At 55.4% G+C, this 24,629-nt stretch overlaps 4 protein-coding genes across 16 annotated transcripts in view; 3 read left to right on the forward strand and 1 right to left on the reverse strand.

Moving 5' to 3' along the window:
- The first annotated feature begins 588 nt into the window (after positions 1 to 588).
- On the forward strand, positions 589 to 9,414 carry JPH4 (junctophilin 4). The gene is made up of 5 exons (XM_069597707.1): positions 589 to 967; positions 1,678 to 2,449; positions 5,847 to 5,965; positions 6,300 to 6,832; positions 7,750 to 9,414. Exons 1-5 carry the CDS (start codon positions 589 to 591, stop codon positions 7,831 to 7,833), a joined length of 1,887 nt encoding a protein of 628 aa, XP_069453808.1. The 3' UTR covers positions 7,834 to 9,414.
- Positions 9,415 to 9,640: 226 nt separating this feature from the next.
- Positions 9,641 to 18,039, forward strand: AP1G2 (adaptor related protein complex 1 subunit gamma 2). Of its 10 annotated transcripts, none has more exons than XM_069597695.1 (22): positions 9,641 to 9,748; positions 10,124 to 10,328; positions 10,739 to 10,863; positions 11,005 to 11,146; positions 11,267 to 11,363; positions 11,531 to 11,607; positions 11,725 to 11,820; positions 12,213 to 12,293; positions 12,578 to 12,676; positions 12,847 to 12,902; positions 13,073 to 13,186; positions 13,355 to 13,495; positions 13,581 to 13,635; positions 13,717 to 13,839; positions 15,198 to 15,287; positions 15,375 to 15,502; positions 15,767 to 15,871; positions 16,162 to 16,285; positions 16,365 to 16,500; positions 17,175 to 17,338; positions 17,565 to 17,663; positions 17,751 to 18,039. In XM_069597695.1, exons 2-22 carry the CDS (start codon positions 10,125 to 10,127, stop codon positions 17,850 to 17,852), a joined length of 2,358 nt encoding a protein of 785 aa, XP_069453796.1. In that variant the 5' UTR covers positions 9,641 to 9,748; position 10,124; the 3' UTR covers positions 17,853 to 18,039. The 10 variants fall into 10 exon arrangements, 9 of the variants coding, with proteins under 9 accessions (XP_069453796.1, XP_069453801.1, XP_069453799.1 ...); XM_069597696.1 differs by having other exon boundaries at positions 9,649 to 9,748; positions 10,093 to 10,328; XM_069597700.1 differs by lacking the exon at positions 11,531 to 11,607 and having other exon boundaries at positions 9,643 to 9,748.
- Positions 16,976 to 21,233, reverse strand: THTPA (thiamine triphosphatase). Of its 4 annotated transcripts, none has more exons than XM_069597706.1 (3): positions 20,881 to 21,233; positions 19,946 to 20,497; positions 16,976 to 18,848 (listed from the first exon to the last, which is right to left on the reverse strand). In XM_069597706.1, exons 2-3 carry the CDS (start codon positions 20,490 to 20,492, stop codon positions 18,736 to 18,738), a joined length of 660 nt encoding a protein of 219 aa, XP_069453807.1. In that variant the 5' UTR covers positions 20,493 to 20,497; positions 20,881 to 21,233; the 3' UTR covers positions 16,976 to 18,735. The 4 variants fall into 4 exon arrangements, with proteins under 4 accessions (XP_069453807.1, XP_069453805.1, XP_069453806.1 ...); XM_069597704.1 differs by having other exon boundaries at positions 20,576 to 20,882; XM_069597705.1 differs by lacking the exon at positions 16,976 to 18,848 and having other exon boundaries at positions 19,569 to 20,497; positions 20,881 to 20,963.
- A 2,851-nt stretch (positions 21,234 to 24,084) lies between these two features.
- ZFHX2 (zinc finger homeobox 2) overlaps positions 24,085 to 24,629 on the forward strand; it is a 28,756-nt gene continuing 28,211 nt past the window's right edge. Inside the window, exon 1 of the mRNA XM_069597708.1 lies at positions 24,085 to 24,272. The gene's annotated coding sequence lies outside the window, so the exon portion shown is untranslated. The remainder of the gene's footprint in view (positions 24,273 to 24,629) is intronic.

Below are 24,629 nucleotides of genomic sequence, written 5' to 3' on the forward strand. Positions count from 1 at the left end.
CACCTTGCTCCGATCTCCCCCGTACCTTTTCAACTACCCCCCACCTTTGCCAGGGAAGCCAAAGAACCGGGGCAGAGAGGTCCTTACAGCAGGCAGGGAAGCGGGTGGCCTACGATTCTGCCCAGCCCCCGTCCAAGGACCCCCGCCTACTGCCATCCATACTCGATACTTTGGGGTTCCAGGTTGGAAGAGTGGGACTCCCGCTAGGGGTGAGGACCCCAAACCCTGGGAGCGGCCCTTTATAAGAAAAGAGGGGTGGGGGAGCTCTGTGCCTCCAAAGCTTAGGAGCTGCTGGAAGATGCTGCCGAAGGGTGGGGGGTTGGGGGGCGGTGCTGGTGCCCCGGAGCCACTGGGCCAGGGAGCGGCGGGCAAAGAGGAGGGGCCTCCCTCGCCACTTCCCCCCTCTTTCTCCGCAGCCACTCAGGATGAGGGTCCGGCCCTGCCAGCCCGCTCTGGGGCCCCCCCGCCCGGCCCCGGTCTAACTACCCCCGCCCCCAGGCCTCGCCCGGCTCCCAGGCCCCCAGCCGGCTTCTCCAGCCCCAGGATGCGCTGAGCCACCGGGGGGCTGAGGCCGCGCCAACTACATGCATGTCCCCCGGGGGCAAGTTCGACTTTGACGACGGGGGCTGCTACGTGGGGGGCTGGGAGGCGGGGCGGGCACATGGCTACGGCGTGTGCACGGGGCCCGGCGCCCAGGGCGAATACAGCGGCTGCTGGGCGCACGGCTTCGAGTCACTGGGCGTCTTCACGGGGCCCGGCGGACACAGCTACCAGGGCCACTGGCAGCAGGGCAAGCGCGAAGGGCTGGGCGTGGAGCGCAAGAGCCGCTGGACGTACCGCGGCGAGTGGCTGGGCGGGCTGAAGGGGCGCAGCGGCGTGTGGGAGAGCGTGTCCGGCCTGCGCTACGCCGGGCTCTGGAAGGACGGCTTCCAGGACGGCTACGGCACCGAGACCTACTCCGACGGAGGTGCGGGGCCCTGCCCACTGTCTGTCTGCTCGTCCCCGCTGGCCTGCTCCGCTTATGCTTTCCCCATCCAGACGCCCCTGTGCTCCACTGTCGTCCTACACTCCCCCATCGATAAGCGCCCCTGCGCCCATCTTTCTGCCCTCTCCTCTCATCATCACACACGCCTTCCTCATTTGCCTGTTCCCTGCCTGTTTTTTCTCTCCCCCACCAGCCTGCCCTCACCGGTTCCTTGTATGCCTGAGCCTTACATCCCGCCTGTCTGACCCTCATCACCCCGTCTGCCAGTCCCCCACACTCCCCCCTCCACCTGCCCGTCCCTAGCGCCTCTGCTCTGCCTGTCCCCTCACATTTCCTCGGCCAGCTTGCCCCTGAGAGTTCTCTTTGCCTGCCATGTGTCGTCTATACAGCCCCGTCACCCTGCCCCTAACGCCCTCTGGACCGCCTGTCCTTCACACACCCCAGCCTGCCTGTCCCTTCCCCTTTCCCCTGTCTACTCGCACGTTCCTAATCCATGCATCTCCTGCTACCTGCCAGTCTTCACTCGGCTTTTCCACACCTTGCGACCCAACTCCTAGAGCCCCTCCCCGACCTCCACGCCAGCTGCCCTCAGCTCTCCCACCCGATTCTGAGGCTTCCAGGGGCGCATGGGGCTGGGGGTGCAAGGAACGGCAGGTCCTGACTCTTTCTCCCCCTCCTACTTCGCCCCCCAGGCACCTACCAGGGCCAGTGGCAGGCGGGGAAGCGCCACGGCTACGGGGTGCGCCAGAGTGTGCCCTACCATCAGGCGGCGCTGCTGCGCTCGCCCCGCCGCACCTCCCTGGACTCCGGCCACAGTGACCCCCCGACGCCGCCCCCGCCCCTGCCGCTGCCCGGCGACGAAGGAGGTAGCCCGGCCTCTGGCTCCCGGGGAGGCTTCGTGCTGGCCGGGCCCGGGGACGGTGACGGCGCGTCCTCCCGAAAGCGCACCCCCGCGGCCGGCGGGTTCTTCCGCCGCTCGCTACTGCTCAGCGGGCTCCGGGCGGGCGGGCGCCGAAGCTCCTTGGGCAGCAAGCGGGGCTCCCTGCGCAGCGAGGTGAGCAGCGAGGTGGGCAGCACGGGACCCCCGGGTTCCGAGGCCAGCGGGCCCCCGGCCCCAGCGCCGCCCGCCCTCATCGAGGGCTCGGCCACTGAGGTGTATGCGGGCGAATGGCGCGCCGACCGGCGCAGCGGCTACGGCGTGAGCCAGCGCTCCAACGGGCTACGCTACGAGGGCGAGTGGCTGGGCAACCGCCGGCACGGCTACGGGCGCACCACCCGCCCCGACGGCTCCCGCGAGGAGGGCAAGTACAAGCGCAACCGGCTGGTGCATGGGGGTCGCGTGCGCAGCCTCCTCCCTCTGGCCCTTCGCCGGGGCAAAGTCAAGGAGAAAGTGGACAGGGCAGTCGAGGGTGCTCGTCGAGCCGTGAGCGCTGCCCGCCAGCTCCAGGAGATCGCCGCTGCCAGGTGGGCACCCAGTGCAGAGCCCGAAGCTGGGTGAAGGGGAGAATGTACGCCGTGGATACGGAAGGGGGCGTTGCTTAAAGGGGGACCAAGACCCAAGGACTAGGACCTGGCAGTTGTAGCCCTGGGTATTTGTTGTTTATATCTGAGACTACAGGTGGACTTAGGTGTAACTGTGGGTGGCTGGGTATTTGAGGGAAGCCCTGTTAGACTATAAGTGTGTCTCAGTGTCTTTTGTAGGGAGTGTGTCATTGTGTGTGGGAGTAGCAATGAGCGCTGCCTTGTGCCGGCCCAGAAAACCTCTTGGAACTCAAACACGTTCCTAGTCTTCCTCGTCTTGTAGCTGATCCAGCCTCCAGGACTCTGCTGCTGGGAGCAACAGCCCCAGGCAGAGAGACAAGAGGTGTACATTCCTAACCACATCCAAGCCAGCCCACAGTCTGATAACATTTCAGCCTTAGGCCTGGGGAAGGTCTAGTTTGTACAGCTGATCTGGAAAGTGAAAGTGAAAGTAGCTCAGTTGTGTCCGACTCTTTGGACCCCATGACTATACAGTCTATAGAATTCTCCAGGCCAGAATACTGGAGTGGGTAGTCCTTCCCTTCTCCAGGGGATCTTCCCGACCCAGGGATTGAACCCAGGTCTCCCACATTGCTGGCGGATTCTTTACCAGCTGAGCCACAAGGGAAGCCTAAGAATACTGGAGTGGGTAGCTTATCCCTTCTCCAGCGCATCTTCCCGACCCAGGAATCGAACCAGGATCTCCTGCATTGCAGGCGGATTTTTTACCAACTGAGTTATTAGGCAAGCCCACAGCTGATCTACCCACCTGCAAAAATAGTCCCTCTCAGCTCTGACTCCTCGGCCTCCCTTAACCCAGCTGATAAAGGTTGGAAGGAAGCAGACTTGCCTGTAAATGAAATTTTCTTTCTGTAAATCAGATTACATTTCATGCATCAGGAACCTCATTATCTCAAGCAGTGCAGTCCAGTAGGAATATAATGTAAGCCTAATACATAATTTTGAATCTTCTAGTAGCCATATGAAAAAAAAATAGGAAGAAACATGAAATGAATTTAAATAATATATCTTATTTAAACCAATGTATCCAAACTCTTATCATTTCAACCTAAAATAAGTATGAAATAATTAAGGAGAGATTTTTATATCACCCCCTCTTTTTTTTCTGAAATCTTTGAAATCCAGTATATATTTTGCACTTAGAGTACAACATTCAATTTGGACTAGCCTCATTTTCAGTGCTTAATGGCTTGTGACTGAAGAAAGCCAAAAATCTATTTGTAATGAGTTCATAAGCTCCTAATTATACAATTACACATAGGAATTTTTAGATATTGTTTTTATTGAAAGGGGAGGGCACAGTTGAAGGATCTTGTTTGAAATCTGAGAGGGATTCAGAGGATGAAAGTCAAGATATGTCCAAATATGCTTGGGTGTGAAGTGTGTGTGTGTGTGTGTGTGTGTGTGTGTGTGAATGAATAGGTCATATCCAGAGTAGAAGCCTGAACCAGAGAATGTCTGTGTCTATGTGTGGATATATGTGAGTTTCTGGATGGTTAGAGTCCAGGGCCTTGAGCCAGGGAAGGGGGAGGGCAGAGCACCAGGGAGCACTTTAGGCTCCATAGGGAGTGGGCATGTGCAGGAAAAACCCGTCTCAGTAGCCAGAAAGATCAGGCAGTAGGAGGAAGCTGGTTGATCTCCCCAGCAACAGGCCTGGCAAACTTGATTGGCTGCTGGTTGCCATGGAAACAGCAGAGCCTCAGCAGCAGGTGCACATAGACTACATCATTCAGGTAGCCTGAGCCTGGCCTGACTCCTGAGCACAGACTAGGTCTACTGGCCAGGCTCTGACCAACCATACCCTCCAAAGTGAAAAGCACAAGCCCTTGTCAATGTTGCAGTTTCCTGGCCACCAACAGAACACAATGCAACCCCAAACTGTGATCCTAATCCCCTGACTTAAACTCTGAGACCAGCTCAGTTTCAGAACAGGGCTAAGCATATAGATCCTGAAAGCCATAAGACAGAAGAACAGGGTTATCTGAGATCCCTCCAAGCAGGTTCTAACGGTCCTTGACCGACCAGGTCTGAGGGGTGGAAGCTGACCATATCTCCCAAGGTATATAAAAAACAAGTAGACCTAAGGTGACAGGGGACACCATGACCCTCTCCGTACCCTGATACCCAGATCACTTTCCCAGGACAGATAAAACAAGCCCGGGGCCAGAGGGAGGCATAGGCCTTGATACATTCAAGCCCATGGCAAGTCTATCTGATTACGTTTACCTCTGGTCCTTCAGTCAAGATTACCTCTGCCTCTGATCCTATACCCTATCTTCAGTCAAGATTACAGAACTAATATAGCAATTAATAAGGCATCTATGAATAACAGCAGAGGGTAAAAGGGAGGGGGAAATTGAGGAAACATCTGACATCAGATGGAAAACTGAGAAATAACAAAGAGGAAAGGATTGATAATGCTTCAAGGTTACCTGTAACTAAGGAGCAAGGCTGGGCTTCCCTGGTGGCTCAGATAGTAAAGAATCTGCCTGCAATTCGGGAGACCTGGGTTCGATCCCTGGGTTGGGAAGACTCCCAGGAGGAGGAAATGGCTACCCAACCCAGTATTCTTGCTTGGGAAATCCCATGGACAGAGGAGCCTGGCAGGCCACAGTCCATGGGGTCACAGAGTTGGACGTGACAGAACAACTAACACACAAGGAGCAGGGCAGGGTTGAAGGCTGGTTGTGGAAGAGAGATGAAGCGCTCACCCAGAAGGTATGATCACAATGGTGAGAAAGCATGCATGTTACCAGGGAGAGGGAAGCAGAAAGGGAAGACCCACCCAGTTCCAGAGCTCAGAAAGGAGGAGATAGGGTGAGGGGCAGTGACAGTGATCAGGGGTAGAGAAGGATGTGATAACAGCAGTGGCTGAAGAAAAGATTTTAAATTCTCATAACACAGGAGGTATCAACACAGCAAGGTGGCATAGCTTCTGAGCACCAAGCAGGTGAGCTGCAGAGAGGTGCTAAGAGCGTGAGGCCTCATTTGTCACTGGGAGGGAGCAGGACAGGAATGGAATAACAGGGCTGCAGGCAGCAGGGAGGGCCTGGCCCCTGCAGCTGGAGGAAGGGAAGTGTTACTATTGGGTGGAATGGTGGAGGGGTGCGAGAACGGGAAGGTGTGACAACAGCAAACACAGCCCAGGTATCGGAGAGGAAAGCAAAGGCCAGCTGCCCTGCCAGGCCGTGGAAGGGGAGCAGCTGCCAGAGGTGATCTCAGATCTGGGGGCTGTGACATGGTGGGGGGCGGGTTGGGAGGGAGATGGGTCAAGGGACTGGAGTAGGTCTATTAAGACCCTGTCCCCGGAACCTGACAGGGCAGCAGACGCCCTTCTCAAGGCAGTGGCAGCCAGCAGCGTTGCCGAGAAGGCTGTGGAGGCAGCTCGAATGGCCAAACTGATAGCCCAAGATCTGCAGCCAATGTTGGAAGCCCCAGGTACGGCGGGGTAGGGGGTTGGCTTCCTGGGAGCTGGAGGGACCTGGGCTTGGAAAAGGGGGCAGTGAATCCCTGCAGGGGACTGGGGATGGGAAAAGCCAGGATATGAGAGTCTAAGGGGACAGAGGGTGGGGACCAAGCCCAGTTGTTTGAGGACTAAAGTAGGCATTTGAGAAATAGAGTAATAAGGACTGGGGGTTGGGACCTGGCATTGAAAAGCTGTAAAGTTTGGGTACCAGAGTCCTGAGAGGTGACCAGACAGAGAGAGAAAATTGTATCTTTGGCAGCCCAAGGCTAGTTCAGCACGTCTGATTCATAGCTCTCCCTACCCCAGGCCGCAGACCCAGACAGGACTCCGAAGGTTCCGACACCGAGCCCCTGGATGAAGACAGCCCTGGGGTATACGAGAATGGACTGACCCCCTCAGAGGGCTCCCCTGAACTGCCCAGCAGTCCTGCCTCCTCCCACCAACCCTGGCGACCCCCTACCTGCCGGAGCCCACTGCCTTCTGGAGGGGACCGGGGTCCCTTCTCCAGCCCCAAAGCTTGGCCTGAGGAGTGGGGGGGCCCGGGTGAGCAGGCAGAGGAACTAGCTGGCTATGAGGCTGAGGATGAGGCTGGGATGCAAGGGCCAGAGCCCAGAGATGGCTCCCCACTCCTTGGAGGCTGCAGCGACAGTTCTGGAAGTCTTCGAGAGGAGGAGGGGGAGGATGAAGAGCCCTTTCCCCAGCTGAGCACCCCAGGGGGCTCGGAGCCAGAGCCTGCAGCTTTGCCAGTCCTGAGGGGCCTGTCCTCGAGGGGTCCTGAAGCCAGGTGCCTGGTGGAAGAGGCTGAGGAGGCTGTTGCAACGGAGAGGCCCGCCCAGCCGGTAAGAAACTCTTCTCGCCCCCGCCCTCCGCCCCACCCCACCACCTTGTGCCTTCTGAGTCTCCCATCCTTTCTGGCCCTGCTACCCCTCAAAGTTTGGCCTATCATCACTTCCAGATCTCTCTCTGATCCCCTGTGGGGCTTTGATTTGCGCTTGGCTTTCTTTTTGCCTACCCAGTCTTGGACTATATCCCGCCTCAAAAAAATAGAAATAGAGAATTTTCAAGCTGGGAGGGACCTCTAAGACCTTCACATTCCAACTCCTTCACTTGACACATGGAGAAACTGAGGCCCAGAGCAGTTACAGTAACTCACCAAGGTTACAAATGAATAATTATCAGTAGAGCCAGAACATCTTCCCGTGCTCTCCTTTCATATCATTTCCACCCCCACCCCCACCTCCACACTTTCTCTCTTTGGTGCCCAGGAATAAAAAAGGAAAAGCTTGTTCCCTCCCTACCCTGACTCTCCCTCCCTCTCCAGGGAAGAAGGGAAATAGGGAAGAAGGCAGAAAACTGGGAGGGTGGAGTTTCCCTAGAACCTTCTACTCTGATTGGACTCCAGGCCTTCTCCTGTTTCCTAGCAACCACATCCTCACCCCTTCATCCCTCTCTGCTTCACTGCAGTAAAGGCGCCTGCTGCCAACGTCTGCTACTAAGGCCAGGCACCTTCTGCCTGGGCCACGTGCTGCTGGGAGGGGAGAGGAGCGGGGGATGGGCTCACTTGACGGAGCCAGAGGGAAGGCAGGGCTCTGCCTGGGAGTAGAGGGCTGTTTTGCAATCCAAAGTAAAAGCTGGAGAGGTTGAGGAGGGGTGTCTGGGACCGTTCTGCTTTGCCACCTCAGCCAGGGCAGGAGGTGGGACTCGTAGCTGCACCTGGTCCTCAGGCGCTGAGGCTGCCTTTTCCCCATCTCTCTAGGGAGCTGCCAACCCGCTGGTGGTGGGCGCCGTGGCCCTCCTGGACCTCAGCCTGGCATTCCTGTTCTCCCAGCTCCTCACCTGAGGCACCTGCCTGGCCTAGTTCCGGCTTTGGTCGCTGCCTCTTCACTCCTCTGACCTGCCTTTTTTCTCTTTTCTTCCCCCTGGTTGTTTTTTTCTCCTGTCTTTCTCTTCTCGCTTCCCTTTCTTTTCTGTCCCTCTCTGGTTTTATCTCTTGCTTTTTCTTTCCCTCTCTCCTTTTAGATTCTCTCATTCCCTCTGGCTCTGTCTCTGTCTTTCCCGCTCCCTTTCCTACCCAACCCTTCTCTCTCTAGATTGTTTACATACGAAGGGCTTTTCTCGCTCAGAGTCTCTTCTCTGAGACACACAATTCTAAGTCAGACCATTGCCCCCACACCCTCCCTGCCTTTTCTTTAGACCTGAACTTGGATGAGGGTGGGGGTTTGGTGTCCTGAGGAGTCTCCCGGAAGCCGAGTGGAAAGGAAGAACGTGGGGAAGGGGTACACTCGATACTGGAGAAGACTGTCGACTGGGCAGGGCACTGGCCGTGCAGCTAGGACTCCCCGACCCAAGGAGCCTGGTGCCCCTCTGAGGCCTGGTGACAGATCTGGAAGGGATGCAGCCTCCATCTCTGACCTCGGAGGAGCCTATCTCACCTCCAAGTACTGAGCTAGGTTCTTACCAAACTCCATCCTTCCCTGAAGGAGATGAGAGAAATGAAAAGTAGAACAGCTCCTGAGCATCTTCTCCCTCTTTCTTTCCCCAACAGCCAGCCCCTCACCCAACCCCCTAGGGTGGCATGCCATGTCAAGAGCAATGCGTAAAGGAAAGATAAAGTCCCATGCAGCCAAGCCCACCTGCTGACCTCTCCCACCTTTCTCTCTCCCCCTAAAAGTTTATTTGGTTGGTCTGGACTCACGTGTGGCCTTTGATTAAATTCCTAAGGGACCTGAAGAAGACATTTCTACTGCAGAGGGTTAGGGGCACCTGAGCAAGGACCCCACTCCCCAACTCTGGCAGTAGTGGCGGGGGGAGGCAGTTCTGGAAAATGAACCACACAAGAAAACAGGAACTCACAGGGCAGGAGAAGCTGGTCAGTAGTCTCTAAGTGGGTTAGATCCCTTCCCCCATCATATCAGAATCTTGTGAACTGGAAAAACAACACGAAGGAGGGGATCAATCTCACACACTTTCCAGGGAGAGCAGAGAGGTGAGAGTCAAACCGGGGTGAGAGGTGGGTAGAGAGCCCTGTTGGAGGTTGTGGCTGATCCCTGGTACTAGCGTTTCCCCTGGGGACAGGAAGCCCTAGGAAGAGGGGGCTTGAGGGTCCCCAGGGGATCTTTCCTCCCTCCCCTGCATGAGGCAGAGGCAAGCTGCCTGCCAACCCCCTCCCTCAAGGAATGGCCTTGCCTGGGAATGCCCACCACACACAAACTCTTCTTTTTTTTTCTAGTCAAACTCTGTTTACTCCCTGGCCTGCCTCCCTCCCTCTTCCTCTCTCAAACTTTACTTCTGATTTCTATTTCATGGAATTTGGGATTGACGTTAAAACAACAGTGCCGCCAACACCAAGTCTTGCAGGAAAAAAAAAATACAAAGAAATTTAACAAAAAAAAAAATATATTAATAAAAAAGTTCAAAAAAAGGGGGGGGAATTGTCCTCTCCTTTGGGTGCGATGGATTCAAACCCAAACTCTCAGAAGCTCTCCAGTGAACGAGCCCTCTTGCGAAGTCCCAGGCCTGTTAGACAGTCTCGCCGCCCCGAAGTAGTTAAAAAGATCCTTCCCTTGTACTCCAAATCAGAAAGGCCTAAGGTCAGAGGATTCAAGATTGCTCTGCAGTCTGCAGGGCGGCCCAGGAGGGGCGGGGTCCCGCGATAGGGGCGGGGAGAGAGAAGGATCAGACCAAGCCCCAACCTTCCTCGGGGCTAGGACCAGGAAGCGCTGGGGGGAGAGGAGCGGAGTGGAGACTGAAGCCAGGTGAGGCTGGCGTCCTGGTGTGGGGAAGCTGACACCGCCTGAGAAGGGGACGGGGGTCTCTGCGAAAGAAGCAGCGCCGGGCTCTAGAAGGAAGGGAATAACTGAGCTAGGGATGGGAAGCCAGGTGGAGACCCGCCGTTGAGGGGGAAATAGGCGGGGTTCCAGCGCAGGCTCGGTAAGCGACGGGTGCGGGGTGGGGCGAGGACGCATGCGTAATGGAGGTCTCGGGCGGCATTTGGGGACAGGGATCAGTTTTAGCGTGTCTTGGGACCCGGGCCCTCGGGAATTTGGTTAATTGCAAGCCTGTGCAGAAAAGGCCGGATGCTTACTGCCAGAGGGTTAAGGCCCTCTCCGTTTCCGGGCTCTGCCCGCCAGGATGGTGGCGTCCTCGCTGAAGCTTCAGGATCTAATCCAGGAGATTCGTGAGGCCAAGACCCAGGCCCAGGAGCGGGAGGTGATCCAGAAAGAGTGCGCCCACATCCGGGCCTCCTTCCGCGATGGGGACCCTCTGCACAGCCACCGCCAGCTGGCCAAACTGCTCTACGTCCACATGTTAGGCTACCCCGCCCACTTTGGACAGGTACTGGGCGTGGACGCCTCCCGTCCGAGTTTGATGAGAGAAGCTAGTGGGGCACGGTAGCGAACACCACCCCCTCACTTACTTGTTTCTCGATTTCTTTATTCTGCGGAGTTTCTGGGCCCTCACAGGGTGTACCGCAGATCTCCTTGCCCTTTACCACCCCAACTGGTCATCAGATGGACCGAACCCCTCATTCTCTGGCCAGCGCCATTCAAGGCCCTTCCTTTCTTCTCCCATTCTTCCGTTTCCTTGAAACTAACTGAATCTCCTAAACCTCTGTTCATGTTGAACGGGGCGGTCCTGGGGTATGCTGCCCCCACAGGTTAATCTGGTGTAAAGGAGAACCAAAAGCCACGCTAGTGCCTCCGGTTTCACCCCTACCCCTTCCTGGTCTGCCCCCTTCCCTGTAGATGGAGTGCCTGAAACTGATCGCCTCCCCCAGGTTCACAGACAAGAGGGTGGGCTACCTGGGGGCCATGCTTCTACTGGATGAGAGGCAGGATGCCCACCTGCTCATTACCAACAGCATCAAGAAGTGAGAGGGTTCTGGGAAGCACTTGGAATCAGGGAGATGGGAGAGTGGGGAACTGGGAAATCCCAGGGGGTTGCCTGCTGTAGGTACTGAAGGACTGGACTTCTCAGAGGCTTGACTGACTGTCCTCCCCAAACTCTGCAGTGACCTGAGCCAGGGAATTGAGGCTGTCCAAGGCCTAGCCTTGTGCACACTGAGTGCCATGGGCTCTGCTGAGATGTGCCGGGACTTGGCCCCGGAGGTGGAGAAGCTGCTCCTGCAGCCCAGCCCCTATGTGCGCAAGAAGGTGAGACAGCAGGTTCTAGGCTCTTGCTCCTGCACAAACTGTCCTGTCTGCCACATGATAGAGGTGGGGGATTCCATCCTGGCAGACCCTCGCCCTCTCTGAGCCCTCTGACCTCTGCAGGCTGTTCTGACTGCAGTACACATGATCCGGAAGGTCCCTGAACTCTCTGACATCTTCCTCCCACCCTGTGCCCAGCTGCTTCATGAACGCCACCATGGTAAGGCCACGGGGCTCCTCGTCCACTGCCTCAGCTCTGGCTGTGGGAAAGGGAGCCCAAGGACAGGAACAGTAGCTCCCAGGTGAAGGGCAGCACGTGCATGCAAACACGCACACAGTAGACTCCCCTGTGCCCTGTCCACCATTGGCTCCCTCACCCTGACCCAGGCATCCTGCTGGGCACTGTCACGCTGATCACCGAGCTCTGCGAACGAAGCCCTGCAGCCCTCCAGCACTTTCGAAAGGTGGGCTGGTGAAGGGGTGGGCCCCGGGCCAGGAGGAGAAGGGCAGTGGGGTTGGAGGGAGCTGAAGGGAGAGAGGATTAGGAAGAATGCCCAGGTCAGGCTCTGCCCTCCCTCCAGGTGGTACCCCAGCTGGTGCACACCCTCCGGACTCTGGTGATGACAGGATGCTCCACAGAACACAGCGTGTCTGGAGTCAGCGACCCATTCCTGCAGGTGGGCTGATCCTTCCCTGCTGTATCCCTGGAACAAAAAGCTTAGGCATCCCATGGCCAGTGGTCCCCTCCCAGACAATACTTTGGTTCATCAGTAACTTGGGCAGGAGGGTGGCAGGCACCAGGTCATCCCAGGTCCAGTGTGGGGAGGGGGAGTGCCTGAAAAGTAGAAAATCCAACTTGGTAACAATTTTTTTTTTTTCAAAAGACTGTCCCCAGATCTCCTGGCCTCACTCACCTCTGAACCCTCCCAGGGCCCAAGGGGACAGAGGAGGCTGGGAGGGGGGACTGCAAGGAGGCTGTTGGGAGCCAGCCAGACCCCTCACAGTGCTCTCAACGTTGGATTTCTCTCCTCAGCCCCTTACCCCCAACTCTCATTTAACCCAATTTCAGGTCCAGATACTTCGTCTGCTTCGGATTCTGGGCCGGAACCACGAGGAGAGCAGTGAGACCATGAATGACTTGCTGGCCCAGGTGGGGGTGGGGGCCTGGGTTATGGGTGTTGCTCTGTGATCCCACTGGCCTGGGCGTCCCTCCCATGACCGCTCCCCCTGCAGTGGCCAAATGATCATGTCTCCATTTCTTTCTGGACTGTGATCTCTCCTGAGGTCAGGGACACAGTCTGTTACAGTGCAGTAGTCCCTGGCACATAGTTGGGGGGGCGGGGGTGGAGGGGATGGATAGACTTTTGTAAGCTGTTTGAGGGATGACATGAGGAAAGGGTGGAGCCCCTTAGAGCTTCTCTCCCATCCACGCAGGTAGCCACAAACACTGACAGCAGCCGAAATGCGGGCAATGCGGTTCTGTTTGAGACGGTGTTGACTATCATGGACATCCGCTCTGCTGCGGGCCTAAGGGTACCTTCCCTGAGGCCCCTCCCCTGGGCCCCTCCCACCCACTCCAGCCGGGCAGACAGGTCCTGTTCTCCGGTTTCTCCTCCCTGCCCGGGGCACCCTGTGCCACGCAGTCACCACTGCTGAATGAGCAGGCTGCTCCTTCCCTGACTCCCAACCTCTGCCTCCCATAGGTTCTAGCTGTCAACATTCTTGGCCGCTTCCTACTCAACAGTGACAGGAACATTAGGTAATAGGCCCAGGTGTCTGGCAGGGCTGTGCCACTGAGCCCTTGACCCTCTGCCCTCCTTCTTCCAGAATCTCTGGATTCACCAGCCCCTTATTTCCATACCCAGGGCAGGACGGGTGGGGAGAGGGCTGACGGCCAGGGTATGCTAAGGACCCTCGTGCTCTGACCAGATATGTGGCGCTGACGTCCTTGCTGAAGCTGGTGCAGTCTGATCACAGTGCTGTGCAGCGGCACCGGCCCACTGTGGTGGAGTGTCTGTGGGAACCTGACGCCTCCCTTAGCCGGTAAGCAGGGCAGAGGAACCACAGTGACAAGTAGAGGGCCTAAACCCCAGGCCAGCTCAGCAGCTGGAGAAAGGGGACTACAGAGACAGGTGCCTGGGGAAGGGGGGCCCCAAGGAATGTCATGGGGTGACCTGGGAGACCTTGTCTGAACACATGTTTCTTCTCCAGGCGGGCCCTGGAACTGAGCCTGGCCCTGGTGAATAGCTCCAACGTGCGAGCCATGACCCAGGAGCTGCAGGGCTTTCTGGAGTCCTGCCCCCCTGATCTACGGCCCGACTGTGCCTCTGGCATCCTACTGGCAGCAGAGAGGTGAGGGGATGGGTGCCCAGGAGGCAGAGAGGGTGGCATCCAGGGAGGGTCATCGCCAGGACTAAAGAGCCATGATGTCCCCTAGGTTTGCCCCAACCAAGCGGTGGCACATAGATACCATCCTCCGTGTGCTGACGACGGTGAGGCAGGGGCTGGGCTGAGAGCTGGGGTGGGGGCGGGCAGGGTTCACCACACTGACCCAGCCACATTCACCCCTCCAGGCAGGCACCTATGTGCGCGATGATGCAGTGGCCAACCTGATCCAGCTGATTGGGGGAGCCCAGGAGCTCCACGCCTACTCTGTGCGCCGCCTCTACAGCGCCCTGGCTGAGGACATCTCCCAGGTACTGCTCCTTCCACCAGGCGCAGGGCTGCCTACCCCTCTCATCCCTTCCTGGGCTCCCTGCTCCACACACCAGATTCCCAACTGTTTTTCCCCTAGAGTCACAGCTCTGTCTCTCTCTCTTTTATCCTCACAGCTTTCTACTTGGTAGAGTCACTGAAGGACAGAGCCCTGCTCATAGTTAGAACACCCAGACTTCTGTCCTGGTTCTGTTACTGTCTGTGCAACCACAGATGACTCACTGAACTTTCTTCATACCGGGTCTACTCAGCATTCTACCCTGCCTACCTCCCAGAGCTGTCTTGATCAAACAGGATATAGATAAAAGCTCTTTTTGCATGTATTAGTTCTTATTACTACCTTGAATGCTGAGTGAATTCACAGATGCCAACCAATAACCAATATGCCAATACTGCTTTCCATGTTGCTTTAGTAGGCTAGGCAGAAACCACCCACCCCTTCCTCAAGGGAGGACCCCCTCACTCCATCCTCACTGCACCCCTTGTGCTTAGGCCATGGCGGGGGTAAGCGGGGTTGTTTTGTTTTTGGTATTTCTTTCTGAGTTTTATCCTACAGTACTTCTAAAAACTGAAACAGTTGATTTACACTACTTAGTTTCAGGCATACAACAAAGGGATCCTTATAAGATTATTATTTTTCTAATGTGGATCATTTTTTAAAAATCTTTATTGAATTTGTTACAATATTCCTTCTGTTTTATATTTTTGGGTTTTTTTGGCCCTGAGGTATGTGGGATCTGAGCTCCCCAACCAGGAATCAAACACATACCCTCTGCATTGGAAGGCAAAGTCTTAATGACTGGACTGACAGGGAATTCCCAAGATTATTTTCCATTATAGATTTTTACAAGATATTGAATGTACAGTAAACCCTTGCATATTTATTTTATATATAGTAGTTTGTATCTGTTTATCTCCATATTCCTAATTTATCCTTCCCATCCCTCCCCCCATTGGTAACCGTAAGTTTGTTTTCTATTTCTGTGAGTGTTTCTGTTTTGTGTATGGATTCATTTGTATTATCTTTTAGATTCCTCACAGAAATATTATCATACTGTTTGTCTTTCTCTGGCTTATTTCACTTAGTATGATAATCATGAGATCTGTTGTAGGCCATGTAGTTCTCATACTTGGCCACTAGAGGGCAGAGGAAGCCCAGGAGCCAGGACAGAGCCTGCAACTAACACAACTGCTCATAACTGCTCCCTGTGCCAAGGCCCTTCCCTTTCCCCACCCCTGCAAGCTCCACTATCTCTGCACTGCCTAAAAGGATGTCATGGGGTCTGGAAGTGAGGAGAGGACCCAGATGCCGGCCCAGCATGTTTCTCATCCCCCACAGCAACCACTGGTGCAGGTGGCAGCCTGGTGCATTGGGGAATACGGAGACCTCCTGCTGGAGGGGACCTGTGAGGAAACTGAGCCCCTGCAGGTGGGTCCTGCATTGGGGTACACTGAGGAGGGACATGTGAGGGGAGTCAGGGCCGGTCCCAGGATCACTCTGTGTGCCCCCCGGAAGGTGGAGAAAGAGGAGGTGTTGGCACTGCTGGAAAGGGTGCTGCAGTCCCAGATGTCCCTGCCAGCCACCAGGGGATATGCCCTCACGGCCCTCATGAAGCTCAGCACCCGGCTCCATGGGGACAACAAGTAAGACCCGGTCCCTGCCCCTCCCACAGAGCCTCTTCTTGGTACCTCCAGCGAGAGCTTTCCCTTCACCATGCCCTCTGTTTCTGAGTTTCCCTCCAGGCCTACACCTCCATCCCCAGCCCCCTGTCCTTAGGTCCTTCCTTTTGAGCCAAGTATTGTGGGTCTCTCCCTGCTCTGTGGGGGCCTCTTCCTTCCCTGCCACATCCTAGAGGTGAAGGGCAGGGCAGATGGCCAGTCCCAGTCACGGACCACCCTGTGGCCCAGCCGCATCTGCCAGGTGATGTCCATCTATGGGAGCTGCCAGGACGTGGAGCTGCAGCAGCGGGCGGTGGAGTACAACGCTCTCTTCCGGAAGTACAACCACTTGAGGTGCGCCGCTGACGGTGTGGGACCCAACCCCCAGCTCGCTCCCTATGGCCCTTTCTGGGTGCAGGGTCACAGCCTTACCTGTGCCCACCCACAGTTCATGGACGCTAAGTGGGCTTCCCACCCTCCTTGTTCATCTGAAAGCCAGAAAGACTATTCCGTCTTAGGAAATCAGAGGGGCATTTCTGACCCACCATGAGCCCAGGTTTCTCATATTTTTACCCCTCCTCCCACACCTCTTGTGAAAAGCCCAGGGTCTACCCAGAGGGATACACCTGCCTTCTTCCTCTCAGGGCTGCCGTCCTGGAAAAGATGCCTCTTGTGGAGCGGGGTGGCCCTCAGGTCGATGAGGAAGCAAAGGAAAGCAAAGAAGTAGCCCAGCTTTCGGAAGCAGCCCCTGTCCCCACAGAGACCCAGGTGAGAGGGCCTGGGGAGCCCTGGGGGAAGATCATGGTCCAGCTTCCATACCCAGCCCTGACCCTTCTGCCCTCTCCAGGCCTCAAAGCTCTTGGATCTGTTAGATCTCCTGGATGGCCCTTCTGAGAATGCCCAGCACCCTCCCCCTCTGGATCCCACCCCAGGAGACACTTTGATACATCTCCTTGACCTTCCCTGCGCTCCCCTACCCCCTGGTAAGCCTCAGCAAAAGGGAGATGTCTTAAAGAAGGGGCAGTGGAAATAGGTGCTTCCCCTTCTAAGCTGAGGCCTGAGATTTGAAGTCCCTCTTCCCTGCTGTGTGCTACCATCACATCCCCATCTTAGTAAAAGGATTCATTAGATCATACCAGTTCCCTCCTGGACACCCTCCAGTGCCTTCCTTTGTTCAGGTTTCTTAGTTCTGGCCCGGGGTCCTGCTTCCTCCCTGCCCATCTCACAGGCTTTCCCACTACCTGCTCCACAGGCCCCCTCTCAACTCTGAGGTCCTCTCACCTCAAGCCCTTGGTGTTCATATTCTTTTCACATGGAATGTTTTTTCCCCAGCACATTAAAATAACTGGCTCACTCTCCATCTTCAGTCTCAGCTAAAATGTCAGATACTGCCCCTCCCTCTCCTACTTAAGTTAGTTCCCCCCACAGGTTATTTCCTTCAGAGCACCAGTTACAGACTGTGATTGTTTTCTTGTTTATTGTTTTTCTCTCCTAAGCTGTGAGCTCCACTGGGGGCCTCATCTTCTTGTCCACTCGATCACTAGCATCTGGAGCAGTTCCCTGCACCCAGTGGGTGCTCATTTAATTTTTCTTGCATGAATGAATGAACTGTTATCTTCAGCCCATATACTGAGTCACTTCTCTCTCCCTACTGTAGCTCCCATCCCAAATCTCAAAGTATTTGAGCGTGAAGGACTTCAGCTGAATCTTTCTTTTGTTCGACCCCCTGGAACCCCTACTTTGCTGTTAATCACTGTCACTGCCACCAACACCTCAGGGGGTGACGTCACCCACTTCATCTGCCAGGCGGCTGTGCCTAAGGTTTGTAGAAGACCGGGACTCAGAGGTAGCCTGGATACTCCAGGAGAAAAAGCCACTAAGTAGGGGAGGTGCTGGGGGTGGAGGGAGGGTGAGATGAGAAGGGAGTGACTGCAGAGACAGGCACCTGGGGAGTCACGGGAAGAGGGTTTGAAACTGTTGGGTGTGGAGTGGTTGCCTGAGCCAGCCAGCTGCCTTATGTGTGCTCTGTCTAACCTCCTGTGTTTAGAGTTTCCAGCTGCAGCTACAGGCCCCCAGTGGAGACACTGTTCCAGCCCAGGGTGGCCTTCCGATGACCCAGCTGCTCAGAATCCTCAATCCTAACAAGGTGAGCTCCAGGAGCCCCTCGAGGCTGAGACCTAGGGCAGGGAGGAGCCACCTGTGCTTACCCCGGTCTTCGCTCTCCTGTTCCTAGGCCCCCTTGCGGTTGAAGTTGCGCCTCACCTACGACCACTTTGGCCAGTCGGTACAGGAAATCTTTGAGGTGAACAACTTGCCTGTGGAGACATGGCAGTAACTCCGCCTCCACTCAGAGCCTGAAATCCTCCTGTGTCCCCAAATCAGGAGCCCCAGCTACTTGGATCCATATCTGAGGGTGACCAGCAGGTGGCACTCTGGTCCTGTCCTTGCTGCTGCAGAACTGGGGTGGGGGGAACCCCACAAATGATGAAAGCCCAATAAAGCCCTAGGGGGCAAAGCCATGATTTGAGGTAGAAAATGTATGTGAATAACAGCCAGGGAAGAGCCTTCTTATACAGGAAGCAGGTATCTTGCCCTAAGCCTTTGGAACTGGTTTCAACAAAGGAAGGTTTTCCTTCTACCCCCCCCCCCCCCCCCCCCCCCCGTTCTGGCTGGGGAGCAGATGTGCCCCTAAACCTCCACAGGAGGCACTCTACTCTCTAGGCACAGGGGCAGTGGCAAACCAGAAGTTCTAGATTTCTAACAGGAATCCTCACCAGCTTCCCCAAGCTGCTGCTGTTCCCTGTAGCCCGGGGCAGGGAAATCCCTGCTGCCTCCCCTCCTCTCTAACTCAGCTGTAAGGCAGTTTAGGAGCCGCTGGCAGAATCAATGGCATCGACCAAGGGAGGGGGGTGGCAAGGGATTTTCCTGTGCTTAACTACTGATCACGGCTAAGTGGAAATCCTATAAACACGAGCGGAAATCAATGGAGGCTGCTTAGCGGCCAGGGGAGAGGGGCGGCCCACAGATTGCATCTGACGGATGAGGGAGAGGAGGCAGCCAGGGAAGGCTCCAGGAAGGATAGCGGAGGGTAGGGTGAAGGAACAGGCAGAGCTGGAGCGAGAGGGGTCACTGTGGGAAGGGGAGCCAGAAGGGAAGAGGCACGGTGAGCCCAGGAATGAAGCTCCTCAGCCCCGTGTCATGTCCAGATCTCCAGTCCCCTAAGGCTGCTCTTTGGAGCCGTACACTTCTAGCAGGCGCTGGTAGTCCTGGGGCCGGAAGCGCTGCAGGTACACAATCAGCTTGGCAGGTGCCTTCTCCTGCGCCAGCACACCTACAGGCAAAAGGAGAATGAGGAGAGAGCCAGACAGCCGCAGATACTGTGCCTCTCCCAGCGGGACCCCAGGTTGTTTCCAAGGCAGCACTGGGATTCCGAACACCGGCCAACCAGCTTAGCTAACCCACCAGCCTACTCCCTGATTGGCCTGGGGAAGCCGGGCCGAAGAGGGCCACTTGAGGCAGAAGTGGGCCTAGGAAGCCAAGCACGAGCCTCTCCTCTGGCAAGGAGAAGTGGTGAAGGGCACTCAGGCGCCAGGAAGATAGAGGGTGCCTCAATAGTAACTCATTTCAGTTACTGCTCCTGCCCCCCAGTCAAGATTAAAGCCTCTCCAGGCAGGCCAGAGCTCATTAGCTTGGTAATGAAGCACATGCAGAGATGCACACACAGAGAGAAACCAAGGGGTGTAGAAAGGAGAAGCAGCTACAGCCATGAATGAGGTGGGATTTGCAGAGAATTCTAGCCTCTGTGGTGTGGAGCCACAATTAGCCAGTGTCTGATTGTTAGCGCCTGGCAGCATGCTGGGCTGATAGGAGGGAACTCAGTGTAGGTTTGCTGAGGAGGCAAGAACAACATTCCAGGGCTGTAAGGCCCCACGGGATGCACGACCCTGTATTTGCATGGATGAACTGTACAGGGGAGCTAACCTGGGAACAGAACTAAACTGCTAACGTTCGCCCCACCCTGTCACATGGGAACAACATTCTTGACTTTTACTCAAGCCAGTAGGACCAATGAGGATTTCATTATAAAAATCAGAGGACAGGAGTTGGGGGGAGAAAGGATGGATGGAAAGATTGAAGAAGAGAGCTGACAAATGGAATCGAAAGACACCTGGAGTGGCTAGAGGGATGAGAATGACATGAGCCAATGGCTGGGAAGGATTAGAGATACATGGAAGGATTCAATGCAGGTTAGACAGCTACTGTAAAAGAAGGAACCAGATTTGATAGAGCCCTGAGCAAATTGGGTCCTCTAGAAAACTGCTAAAATAATTCCTCTTAAAGAAATAGCCTCGAGACGTCCCCCGACAATTGGCCCAGTGGGTACACTCAGAAGAACAAAGGAAGTACAGAAGAGCGTGTCTCCCTCACCAAGCAGGCTGCTGAGGTGGTGGATCTTCTCCAGGGCAGCTGGGACTTCAGCCTCCTTGTCCACCAGCGCCTCTACCTCACCCACAGCGTAGCCAAAGTCAGCTGTATCCAGGTCCACCCTGAGCAGCCGCTCCTCTCCGTCAGCTCCGGACAGCACCAGTTTCCAGGCACTGCGCTTCGTCACAAAACTAGCTACTAACTGCAGCCCCAAGGGGCCCAACACAGCAGCCACGCCCCCAGCCCCCGGGACCACAGCCCCCAGCACCTCACATAGCCGGACCACAATTGAAGGCTCAGCTGTGAGTTCCGTGTACTCAGTGTGGGGTCCTGAGACACTTGCCGCTCCGGGACATTTGAGCTCCCATCCACTGCCTTCTCGCTGTCGCAGCCAGTAATCAGCTCGCATGAGGCTCAGCTCAGGGGTGTCATAGTAGCTGTCTCGGAAAGTGACTCGGTGCTCCAGGGTACCCCCCAACTCCTGCAGCCGCTCCTCTGTGCCGGGCCCGGGAACGAACTTTCGCTCCACTTCAATCAGGCCCTGGGCCATGCTACCTGCAATCAGTCAATCAACAAACACTGATGAGCTCCCGAAGATCCCTCCTCCCGGAAGAACTTGTGAGGGGCACACACCGTGGCAGGGCTGTCTGTCGGGGGTCCTTCCTCCTTCTGTGATGGATGGCCCTGTCTGTCTCATGTTTTTAACGGCTCAGCAACAGGCACAGGTCTCCAGTTAGATCCCTTCTGCTGCTGATGTCCTAAATCCAAAGGATTCCCTGGGAAATCCAAAGGGCTCTCTAGAAAGCAAGCCGTGTAGCGGGTGTCCTTTCAACGCCCCTCCCTCGACATATGCTACCCCGGGAGTACGGCTACTCACTGCGGGAGATGACCCCGCCCGATCCCCCTAGAGCACCTACCCGCGGAGCCTCGGGTCTCACCTGAAAGCCCAAGGGTCTCCCTCTCGCGGGACCTGGAGTAAGGGGAAGGAAGCCCACGCCACGCCCGCGAGGAATGCCGGAAGCAGTCCCTGGTTCCGGACCTCGGCCCGGTTCTTTGCGCAAGGGGGAGGCCCCGGCACAAGCGGCCATATTAGGCCCGATGTAGCGATGCCGAGGGCAGGCTTGGGCCGAGAAGCCTGCTAAGTTATGAGGGGCCGCAACCTCCGTGGTGGGCCAAGAGTAAGGATGGCCCCCTCCGCTCTGCTCCTCATTCCAGACCCCTCCCAGCTCCCGAGGGGCGGCCCGGGTCTCAGGCCGCAGGCTGAGCCCGGCACCCTGGAACCCGGGTGCATGATGGGAGGTGTAGTTCCGAAGGGAAATTTTGTTCTCTTGCCCCACTCGTCGCTATGGTGACAGGAAAGCCGCGATTGACGCCTGTGGGAGTCTTATCTAAAGTCGGATGGAAAAGGCACTCAGACCCCATTTCCGCCTTCAACCCTCTCACTTCGTTGGCAGATGGGCCTGGAATACAAGCCACTCACTCAGACCCTGTCCAGCAGATACTTTATTGACTATTGTGGTGGCCCATTAAATGCAGGCCAATGGCAATGAGCTGGGGGAAGAAAAAAGTTAAGACCAGTCTAGTTACTCTAGACTCTGGAGTTTTAAAGGGTAGTTAAAACATCCCCAAGAATGTTCAGGATAACATGTTCAGGATAATGTTCAGGATGGGAGAGTTGTTTTTGTGTGTGCAGCTTGAGGGATCTCAGTTCCTGGCCAGGAATTGAACACCAGCCTCCCACAGTGAAAGCCAGAATTCTAACTACTAGGTCACCAGGGAAGCGCCCTCCCCCGACGACTTTCTGTAAGAGGAGGAAATGACATTTTGGATGAAAACTAAAGACATGATGGGATTTCAATGACTGGAGACAGAGAAACAGCATGAGCAAAGACCCAGAAGCTGGAGAGCACCTGGCCAGTGTTTAAGGGAAAAGAGACAAAGCTGGAAGTGCCGCTGAGCAGACTGGGAAAGGCTTTACATGCCACACTGAGGAGTTTGTCTGTTTCCTGCGGCCCCTGTGCAGGCTTTATCAGGAACAGGAGAAATATTGCGTTCATTTAAGATATAGGAAGACATGAGAATGGCCCTTTGACTGCTTTGGGAGACAAAATTGAGAAGGCTGCTTCTCCTTACTCCCTCCCAGGATTATGATTACCTGGAGGCATCTACTGTATGTCTGGTTTTTGGGGTAAGGTAGCTTACTGAGAAACAATGGTTCTTGTCAACTCCTGGCTTCCCTCCTATGATGGGTGAGAAGGGCTAGGTTCTTTACACTTATCCTTTCCCCAGCATGTTTTTGGAAACACGAGACTCATGGGAAGTACCATGGAGAGGACACTGGTTTACAGACATGGCATCTTGAACCTGGCATGTTTTGAATGTTTATCTGCATCCCCCCCAACCTGATGACAGGAACCAGTGTACAGGGAAGAGAGGGACCCCAGCCCCTAACTCCTTTTTTGGCCTGCTTTTCATCTGTCCTTTGCTTTTAAGTTTTGTTGCTCAAAGAAAGTAGACTTAATCTCTTCCTTGAGTTATAGGGTCCAAATCCAGTAGGGCAGAGGCAGCAGTTTAAAGAGAAAGAAAGATTAGACTCCAAAGTCAGTCACACCTGGAGTCAACTCCAGTTTTCATTTCATTGGTGTTTGGTGTTGGAAAAGCTACTCCACCTCCTGCAATCTGTTTTGTCTTTAGTAAAATGTGGACTGCCTCACAGATAAGTGTGAGGATTCAGTGACAAACTGTCACATCCTAGAATTCAAAATGTTAGTTTCTTTCTCCTTCCTTTTGTCCTGTGAACTCTAGGATTTTTTTTTTTTCCCCCCTTCTATTAATAGAAGTAGGCTGTAGCAGTTATTATGGGCTCTGGAGTCTGAGCATCAGGATTTGAATCCTGGCTGGGTCACTTACTGGCCATGTGCCCTTGAGCCAGTGAATTGTTTGTGCCCTGGTTTCTGGTGCCAGGGTAAAGAATCTGCCTGCTGATGCAGGAGATACAAGAGACATAGGTTCGATCCCTGGGTTGGAAAGATCCCGTGAAGGAGGAAATGGCAACCCACTCCAGTATTCTTGCCTGGAAAATCCCATGGACAGAGGAGTCTGGTGGGCTATAGTCCATGGAGTCTCTAAGAATCAGACAGGACTGAACATACATGCAGGCCTTCCTAACTGTAAAATGAGACTAGTTGTGGGGATTAAATAAGTTAATATACGTTAAAGTGCTTGGTACTGTCCCTAAGCACTCATTAAGTTTCAGCAGTTATTAGAACATAACAGAGTTTATGTGAGCTGATAAACTGAAAATAAGGATGGGAAACCAGGCCCTCTCTCCACCCTACCCGCACCCAACTCTGGGAACTATGTGACCGCGTGAAAGAGACAGAAGCTCCGGTGACTCAGAGTAATTGCTGCGGCAGACAAGGTTCTATAGTGCCCAACTGGAAGGGAGGGGAATTAATAAGGCAAGAAGAAAGGAGTTGAAGTAAGAAAAAAAAGAGAGAGAGAGAGAGAGGTCTCTGGTGGTTCTGGAAAGCTCGTAGAAGCCATGGCTTGCTCTATAGCTGATTTACATATACATGTATATATAGTAATAATAACAAAACACATATATGTTTCTGTAGACAGAAGAAAGAGGAGGAGAACTCGGGAAAGTGTTTAAGATGCTCTTTGCGGCACCGGCTTGGACCTGGAGCCACAGTCAAGCAGGTGGCCAGCACCGCAGTCCGCCTGTCATAGGTCCCGCCTACAGTCTAGTGAAGCAGGCAGACACCAAGCTCTAGGGCGGGCGGGCGGGCGGGGGCGGGGGCGGGGGCGGGGGCATCCGGACTACAACTCCCGGCGTACTCCGCGACGGGCGGGCCGCTGCACCTGCTCAGTGGGGCCGCCCCGGGCGCCTGGGTATTGATTATTCCATTGTGTGGGACGCCTCGGCTCCAGCCACTGAATGAGGCGGAGGAGTGAGGGCGAGGAGGAGGAGGAGGAGGAGGAGGAGGAGGAGGAGGGCGAGCAGGAGGAGGAGGAGGCAGGGAGCGAGCGAGTGCCCAGGGTGAATCAATGGAAACCCCCTCACGAAGCCGGGAAAACACTTCAGCCGCAGCCAAATAGCATTGATTATTTTCCTTCACTTCCCTCACCGCCGTGAATTTATTTATTTATTTTTTCCATCTCCGTCCCCGACGCCCCGGAGTGAGCGCTGGAGGGAGGGAGGAGGAGGGGAAAAAAAGGAATCAACACATCGGAGAAGTCCCTTCCAAGAGCCACCCCCTCCCCTCCCCGCCTCGCGCTGCTCGGCGGCCGCGGTTCGACTCCCGTCCCTGCTTCCAGCTGAGGTGTAAGTGCATCGATTTCCGATGCTGCTGGGTTGGTTGGTTGTTTTTTTTTTTTTCCTCTCGTCTCCCTCTCTTCTTCCCTTCCTTGCTCTTTGGAAGCTTGAGACGGAGGGGAGAGAAGGCGCTCGGAGACTGCCGTTGGAGGGCACAGAGAGGGACCGAAAGAGACTGGGGGAGGGGACCCAGACCGACGGACGGACAGACCGAGAGCCTGAGGAGAAGGAGAGACAGGGTTGTGGGAGGGAAGGAGAGGGCCTGCGAGAGGGCGAAGAGAGAGATGCCGGGGTGGAGGCAGAGGCGGGGAACGGAAAGGCATAGAAGCTGGACTAGGAGCCAGCCGGACGGAGGGAGGGTAACGA

This window comes from Ovis canadensis, chromosome 7 (genome assembly GCF_042477335.2).
Source record: "Ovis canadensis isolate MfBH-ARS-UI-01 breed Bighorn chromosome 7, ARS-UI_OviCan_v2, whole genome shotgun sequence".
Classification (NCBI taxonomy): domain Eukaryota; kingdom Metazoa; phylum Chordata; class Mammalia; order Artiodactyla; family Bovidae; genus Ovis; species Ovis canadensis.

What these genes read in the sequence shown, in the direction of transcription:
- JPH4 (XM_069597707.1), top strand. Translation starts at nt 589, where the DNA reads ATGTCCCCCGGGGGCAAGTTCGACTTTGACGACGGGGGCTGCTACGTG. An exon ending in GCCAATGTTGGAAGCCCCAG is followed by an intron (nt 5,966 to 6,299) that starts GTACGGCGGGGT and finishes TCCCTACCCCAG; the next exon opens with GCCGCAGACCCAGACAGGAC. An exon ending in CGGAGAGGCCCGCCCAGCCG is followed by an intron (nt 6,833 to 7,749) that starts GTAAGAAACTCT and finishes CCATCTCTCTAG; the next exon opens with GGAGCTGCCAACCCGCTGGT.
- AP1G2 (XM_069597694.1), top strand. Translation starts at nt 10,125, where the DNA reads ATGGTGGCGTCCTCGCTGAAGCTTCAGGATCTAATCCAGGAGATTCGT. An exon ending in CCCTCCAGCACTTTCGAAAG is followed by an intron (nt 11,608 to 11,724) that starts GTGGGCTGGTGA and finishes CCCTCCCTCCAG; the next exon opens with GTGGTACCCCAGCTGGTGCA. An exon ending in AACAGTGACAGGAACATTAG is followed by an intron (nt 12,903 to 13,072) that starts GTAATAGGCCCA and finishes TGCTCTGACCAG; the next exon opens with ATATGTGGCGCTGACGTCCT.
- THTPA (XM_069597703.1), bottom strand. Translation starts at nt 20,639, where the DNA reads ATGAGACAGACAGGGCCATCCATCACAGAAGGAGGAAGGACCCCCGAC. An exon ending in CGACAGACAGCCCTGCCACG is followed by an intron (nt 20,498 to 20,575) that starts GTGTGTGCCCCT and finishes GACTGATTGCAG; the next exon opens with GTAGCATGGCCCAGGGCCTG.